The 7,636-nt window shown below is 46.6% G+C and overlaps 1 protein-coding gene across 2 annotated transcripts in view; it reads right to left on the reverse strand.

The window, feature by feature from the left end:
• Positions 1-2,234, reverse strand: part of PRKD1 (protein kinase D1) — a 299,918-nt gene extending 297,684 nt beyond the window's left edge. The window contains exon 1 of one of the 2 annotated variants that reach the window (XM_077820323.1): positions 1,717-2,234. In XM_077820323.1, the coding sequence (XP_077676449.1) occupies positions 1,717-1,908 (192 nt within the window). In that variant the 5' untranslated portion in view covers positions 1,909-2,234. The remainder of the gene's footprint in view (positions 1-1,716) is intronic. The other variant, XM_077820324.1, reaches the window with a different exon arrangement.
• Positions 2,235-7,636: the final 5,402 nt, after the last annotated feature.

Raw genomic sequence — 7,636 nt, forward strand, 5'->3', positions numbered from 1 at the left:
GATTGCTTTGAAAATAAACACTGTAATATTAAACAAAAGGGTATGTTTTCCATATTGAATTTAATTAAATAAGTGTGCATATCAAAACAAATAACCTCTTCTTAAAATGCGTTTTTAAAGTAGTTATTTAAAAATCCAAGCTGACATGTTCAAACTATTTTGAAACCATGTTTATTAAATACACTGTAATAAACAAAATGGAAAAGTTCATCATATTTAAGGAAACTTTGTAAGATTTACACCAAGACTTAAAGTGAGACCATCAACTTAAAAATACACACACACCCCTGCCTGAAATTATTTTACCTATTATATCTGAGATCATTATAATGAAAAAATTAGAGAGAAATGGTTTCCTTACTCTTTCAGTTTATTCTGGGTATCTGACAACACCATGTCTCATCATTTTCACTGTTTTTCCCTCTATAGTCAGAGTCACCTGTTTGTGTGGGTCTTTCACACTCCAACAGAAGAGAGAGAAAAATATTATTTTGAAAATGTGTGATTGCCAATTTAGATGGGTTTACCAATGAGGGAGGTGGAGGGAGCTAATGGCAGATGTAACACCTGAAACTAGTTTTAAGTCATTTTGTGAAGTTTACTAGATTTCAAGTTGAATAATAATTATACCAGAATTCCAAATGAAAAGCAAACCAAGGAAATCTGTGTCCGCTTTACAAAGTTTGTCACTTCTCATAACTTCCTGGGACAAAGATTTCTGCTCAGCATTCTACACAGGACTTCAGTTAGTCACTGGTTCTACAACTACAAAGCTCAGAAGGGCTGTTGACAGGGAGTGATTCAATTAGCCTCATTTTACACAGAGGTCACCTGCCAATTCCCAAGGCTGAAATTCAGCACCAGCTCATTCCAGCGACCCCCCTCTCCCACACATACCTTTTATTGCACAGACTGGCGCCTGCCACTTATCACTTCCGTTTTCACCCAGCTCAATTTGTCCCCAAAATGCTTTTTAAAAGCCAAGCGTTTCATAAGGCAAAAGAGCTTGTTTAGCCTGTTGGCAGCGTTTGATGGGGACGTAGGGCAATAGATCTGAGGTTTACCCTCCCTATCATGTTACCGCCCAGCTGCAGAAAAATCGCCCCCTGTCCTCTAGAGACGCCAGCTGCCCCACATTAAAGTGTCACATAATACATGACAAGTGTGTCAGCTCGCAAGGTTAAACCCTGCATCAAATGGCACAGAGCGCAAGGGGACAGAGGGCGCCTGCATTGCTGGACATGGCCTGCCTGGGAAGGAGACCGAGTGAAACGCTGCCCGCTGGCTTGGTTCCCGGTTTGTAAAGTGGAAAGTTTCCTCCGCCACCGAGGCTGCTGGAGGGAGTTATGGTGCCAGCCCCTAGGAGCCCCCACCAGTTTCCTCCCCACCCCACCCCACCCCTCCAAAGCGCACTGATGGAGGGGAGGCTTGTAAACCGGGCCCTGCCCGCATGGCATCTGAGCCATTAGAACAGCAAGCCAGCCGGCCCGGCCGGCGTCCCGAGCGAGACTTGCACAACGAGTGCACTGGGCCAGCCGGGGAGAACAGGGCCAGCGGAAGTCTCGCGCCGCGATCGCTGTCTTCACCCCGGTGCCGAGTCCCCCGGGCGGCGGGGGACCAGCTGGGCAGCGGGGAATTTCCGAAGGCGCCGGAGGGCGCGAGCTGGGAGCGGTGCAGAGTTTGGGGCGGGAGCTCCGCCTCTGGGTCCCCTCTTACCTTTTGGTCCACGATGGAGCAAGCCATTTCCCGGACGTGCGCCAGGCTGAAATCCCCCGAGGAGTCCTGCAGCAGCAGCACGGGCTCCCGGCTCAGCCCGATCTGGAGGTGAAAGGAGATGCCGCCGCCGGGAGCAGCCCCCGCCGCCGGCTGCAAAGGGCTGGGCGGCCGGATCACCGGAGGGGCGCTCATGGAAAACTTCCCGCAGGAGCAGGAGCAGCAGCAGGGGTGGCGAGAGAGGGGCGGGGAGGAGAGAGGCAGAGAGACACAGCGGCGTGAAAAGTTGGTGGGAGCCCCAGGCGCGGTGCAGATCCCCCGCTCCCGGGTGAAAATGGCGGGGGGCGGGGGAGGAATCGGATGCAGACAGGAAAAGGCGGCGAGACGCCCACAGCGAGGGGGGAGCCCAGCCCAGCCGAGGTGCCGCCGCCGCCGCTGCTGGCTCTGGCTGCGGACTGAAGGCGGCGGTCAGCGAGCCGCACGCTGCGAGCCCGGGGGGAGGGAGGAGGCGGCGCAGCCATGAGCCACCACACGGCGGCCGCCGGAGCAGCAGCCGGCCCGGCTCCCAAGTGTCCGGAGAGGGCTGAGGTGCCCGCCTCCCTCTAGCCGCCAGCCAGGGATCTCACCCCCGCCCTTGGACCGCGTCGTTTCTCCCTTCAAGACAGCTAAGCCCCAACCCCACCGCACGGCGCCAAGTTCTTCGCTTCCCGCTTCTCTCTTGGGACACCTGGGGTCCGCACCTCCCGCCTCACCCGAGGCTTTCTTCTCCCCGCCCTCAGCCTCCTCCCGGCGCTCCCCGCCCCGAGCCGGCCCCCTCCAGGCGGGAGAGCGCCTGTCTGGTCCACGAGCATCCCCGGCCCGGGCGCAGTACCTTCAAAGCCGCCTTCATCCTGGCCGCTGCCCTGCTCCCGCTGCTGCCCGGAGGGCAGAGGCTACGATACCTGGAGGCAGAGCGCGAAGAAAGTCGGGGAAGCTTGGGGATTTTTCTGTGGCAGCGGGGCGAGCTCTCCCGGGCTGGGGGGACCGCAAGCGTTGGCTTGCGAGGGCGGGGAGATTTGCATGAAAGTAGGAGCTCAACCCTGTCACCAGCTCCTACCGACTGTCGCACGCGTTCCCTTCCAGCGGAGCCATCCCCCCCCGGAGCCAGTCACATACTGGCGGGGGAGGGAGGTGGTGAATGGCACCGCGGGAGGGGAGCTGGCTGTTCCCTGCTATTTGTCAGGGTGCTCCTCCTCGGTGATTTATTTGTAGGGGAGAGGGGGAATCCATCCCATCCTCTTCCCGAAAATAACTTCCTCTCTAGGGAACGTACAGTTTTCAGTTGCTAAGTGGGAACTCTCTGACACAAAGATCAGGCAGCCTTTCTAACTTTAAAGCACAATGCACGTGGCATCTGTTTGCATATGCCTCCATACAATAAGGCCAATGGCAGGTGACACTTAACCTAAGCTATTAACACTGAACTCCCCTTGGAAATGAACTTTGGGAGTGAACTTTGAATAGCCTGTATACCGTATTAGTGTCTCTTAATTATTCGTATGGCATCTAGGCATGACGGTGACGAGTGTAATAACATGCGTTTAATAAGCAGAGCTCGTCAAACATTTTCAAAACTTTTTTTCTAAACTAATTGTCAACATTTATGTTCCGTTTTTAATTGGATGTGTTGTTAGGGCACTGTTTACCTGGGTCTGCAGTTTAAAGAACTGGGTTTTATTTTCACCTAGGAATTTTTCACATACACACACACAGAACACTGCTGCTTGTTGCTTGTAAATTCTTCTGAATCATTATAATCCTTGCCAGATTTTCTTCAAATTATTTCCATTTTTATTTCTGTCTTCTACATAATACCATGCATGGCTATCTTATCATGTTTATCAGTCACTTTACAGGTCACAAATATTTCTTCTTGCATTTAAAGGCTAAGATTTACATTTTAGTTTTAAATTAGAATTTCCAAACATATTCTTCTATTTTGGCTTTACTGCTGCAAATACACATAGTGCTTCTGCTATGTCTACAATGTTTCCTTTTATTATGTATGTTACATACATATGAGTTGCTCTTCCATCTTTTTACACCAATTATCCTGGTTACATCATTATGAGAAATAGTGTTAATGTTTTATAACAGTTCCTGCTGTCTTATTTTATTGTCCTCCTATCCAGTATGTGACCACTTTTGAAAAAGACAGTTTATTTGCAGTCCCTTTATAGCCACCCGAAACTAGCATTGAGTACAGGAAAACTATAGCCAAAAGTCCTTTCATTTTGGAAAGTCGCTTATCAGTTGCCTAGAAACTGTCCATCCTTGAATCTTTTTGATCCATCAAGTTCTAGTGATATCACAAATCCTTGATACTTGTTTTACAGTAGCGCCTAGAGGCCTCAATATCATATCTGGGTTAGCTGCTTCAAACACTGTCCAGCGACTCCACTTTTAAAATCATATGTGATAGCAAACCCAACACCTTCCCTAGCAGTTTCCTGGTCCCTACTAATTCTTCCTGCTTCAGAGCTTCAGTTTCTGCAGAGGTTTTAAAAACAAAAAAATCCTACTTCTGCCCCTCTGCCAAGGAGTAACAGATGGCCGGGGCCTTGCAGGACAGCTTCCCAGTGGAGGAGAATTCAGTAAGGCAAAGTGAGGTTATTTTATTTAGATGTATTTAGACATATACACCAGTCCTAGAACAGAGATGGTCACAAACAGCAAGCAGGTAATACTTTCAGGAATATCATCTTAATACCTCAATCCCAAGGATCATCTCATCCTCAAGAATTTACTCCAGTCACAGATCAAGACAGAGAATGAACTGCTGCTCAAACAGTCCTTGACCCAAAACTTAGCATAACAAAATTAACATCACCATACAGCATATCTTCCCAAAACTGAATATTTTGCTCACACTCTAAAGGTGCATCTGCCTTTATGGCAAAGTGCAGAGTACATACACTGCACACCTCACTAGCACAGGTATAAATAGCAGCGTAGACAATGAGGCATAGCTTTGGTGAGTAGGGTGCCCTACACACCAGAACCCCTTGCGTATGCACTGTACACAGCTCCCTACATGTCCAAGGAGTGCCTTCCATTTCTACACTGCTATATAGCAGGATAGTGTCCTCCTGTCTCCCCACTGCCAAAGACTTTTCCCCACCACAATAAAATGCTGTGGCAGAAGGGAGCTGCCAGAGACTTTCACTGCCATGTGTAGATATGCATCACAGTGAAAAGCATGGACACAGCATGTAGCTACAGATGTAGTGTCTTTATTCTACTACACCCCTAAGTGTAAACAGCCTTAGAAAAAGAATTTGGACAATTATGTATAACATTGCCACCTGGTGACACTAGACATATATTGTTGAAGAAATGACACATTTTCATAGGAGGAACACTCTTATCTGTTCAACATGTGTATCCAGTTATGCAAGGGCTCTTTTCTTGTCCCCAGAGCAATGTATAGTGCATCAACTGTGTTGAGGAAAATTCAATGGCAAGAGCATCTCATTTCCCATTGCTTAAGCCAGGGGCAGATTGTTTCTTTACTTTGTTTTTCCCCCAGGGTTTTTAATAGGATGAGATGGAAGGCTGCTAGATCATGTTTTTCTTCCACCCCACATATATGTGATCAGGGAAATAGGGATTTCCTCTCCCTTCTTTCCCTGAGTGGGATGGATCTCTTATATGCATTGACTGGCTGGGAGGGAAATGATTTAACATAATTCCTTTGCTATTCTTCCTGTCAATTCAATTTTTGCCTCTGCTGAGCTGTAAAGATTGTTCTGTACAGAACAGTAGCCCAGTGTGGAGAAGGAAACTGACAAGACAAAGCTGGAGACAACAGCAGCAGCTTATCCTTGAACATTAACCTCCTCCACCTACAACAGAACAAAAGTTGGGAGTTACAAAAATGCTGTAATCACATCCACTAAAATGACTTCCATGCTTGCATTACTACTACTGGCTTTGTTCTGTTTTTCAAGCCTCCACTCTTCTCAGTCTAGCTATTTAAAGTGTATAGCTCATGAAAAAGAAACATCTAAAATAAACATCTAAATCTAAAATCTAAAAATCTAAAACATCTTTGTCTATCATGACAAGATGATGTACTTTCATTGCCACTTTTCTTTGGATGATAACATAGTTCCATGCCCAAATGGGCTTAAATTACAAGGCCCTGATCCTTCTGTACTGAAATCAAAAGTAGTTTAACTATGGATTTCAATGGAATGGAATAGAGTTGATAATGTCTAGCTTGGGACACTGCAAACTAGGCCCCCTTTATTCTTTTTTACCCTATTGCTCTGTGCTCCCTGCGATGCACATCTTCATGCAATGTCCTGCCTGAGTGACCAAGCAACAGGTTCAACTGCCACCTTGCAATGGTGAGGATCCCTTGTGGGTTAGTTTCTGTTTTACCATGGTTCTGTGGCCTGCTGGCAATATCGGTTGGTGGCTTTTCCATGGAGCTGTGAGCACAGGTGCTTGGGTGTTAGGGTTCACTGAAACCATTGACACCTGCACCTTTTCTGGCAAGAGGGAGAACCTGGTTCTTAATTATGTGCAATTTGCCAGCTTGCACCCCCTCTTCCACCTGCTCCAGCACTTTTTACTGAGGTTCAGACTGCATCCTTTCCTTGCACTTGTTCCTCTACTCACTTCCCATCTGTGGCCCCACAAAATACAAAGACTTCCTCAGCAACCTCCTCCTAGTATTAAACCAGTGGCTATCCATCAGCCCAGGAGAAAGAAGCTGGATAGGGTGGGGAGTTCTCTGCAACACTGGGTCCTTTTTCTGGTCCTTTCTCAGTTCACACATATGGGCAGGAGGATCTACTGCTTTCTTGTACTCCTCAGACAATGGGCATTGTTTGGGGTTCTCTGCTCAGTGTCTCCCACTGGATCTATGTTTTGACCCTATGACCTAAAACCTCATCCATGTATTTTTCTTTTTTTGTTCCCCCATAATTTGTTCATTTCTTGGTTCTGCAGCCCTTCCCTCACCTGAGGGCTGGTTCTTTTGCTGCTTTAGTAGGCAGAGCATTCCACCATCATTACAGCATAATCAGCTGGCTAGGGGTATGAGCAAACTGTCAATACAATAAAACTCCATACAGTTTCAAAGATGTCTGACATGAATAACAGAAATTTGTTATAGAAGATTAGGTTCCATGGAGAAGTGAAGAATACAAGATGTGAAATTCCTTTGAATATGTTCCTAGTATCACACTTTCCAATTAAACTGTAATGTGTGGGGGGCGGGGTATTTAAATATCTGAATCTTGCATGAGGACAGAACAAAAACTTTGGAACAATTTGAAAATCAATTATGGCATAAATATTCAAAATGGATGTATAATTTTTTGCAACTGCTGTGATTCTGAAAATGTGCTATGCCTAGCTACAGGCACCTAAATTGCTTCTGTTTCCAGGATTATTTATTTCCAGAATCATTGTAGCCACTGAAAATTTTACTGCTTCTAACTTGTCAAAAGCCCCCATTTTAATTGGAAGCAGTCATGTCTTATGTAATAATCTTAACCATGCAGTGTATTGTGGATTTTAATTTACAGCTTTCACAGAGATGTCTGGAAATCTTCACTACTCTGTTTTTATTTGATACTTGCCAGTAATGATAAACACTATATTTCAGATAGACTGACAACACCTCCTACTTCCCATTACAAGGCCCTATTTTCAGTTGCTTATACCTTTACCAAACTTTAATTGCACTACAGTTTTTCATGCCAGGTGTCTGCCTCAGGCTAAATTTAAAAAAAAAATTGGGTACCCAGGCAGCATGGAGGAGGCAGCTACCTGATTCAAATGCAGAGGAGACAAAAGTTAGACGGGGGGTGCGAGAAGTAAATTGGGACAAGGACTGAAACTGGAACTACTGGAGGAGAGACTGGCACTG

The sequence above is a fragment of the Eretmochelys imbricata genome, chromosome 6 (genome assembly GCF_965152235.1).
Source record: "Eretmochelys imbricata isolate rEreImb1 chromosome 6, rEreImb1.hap1, whole genome shotgun sequence".
Lineage (NCBI taxonomy): Eukaryota > Metazoa > Chordata > Testudines > Cheloniidae > Eretmochelys > Eretmochelys imbricata.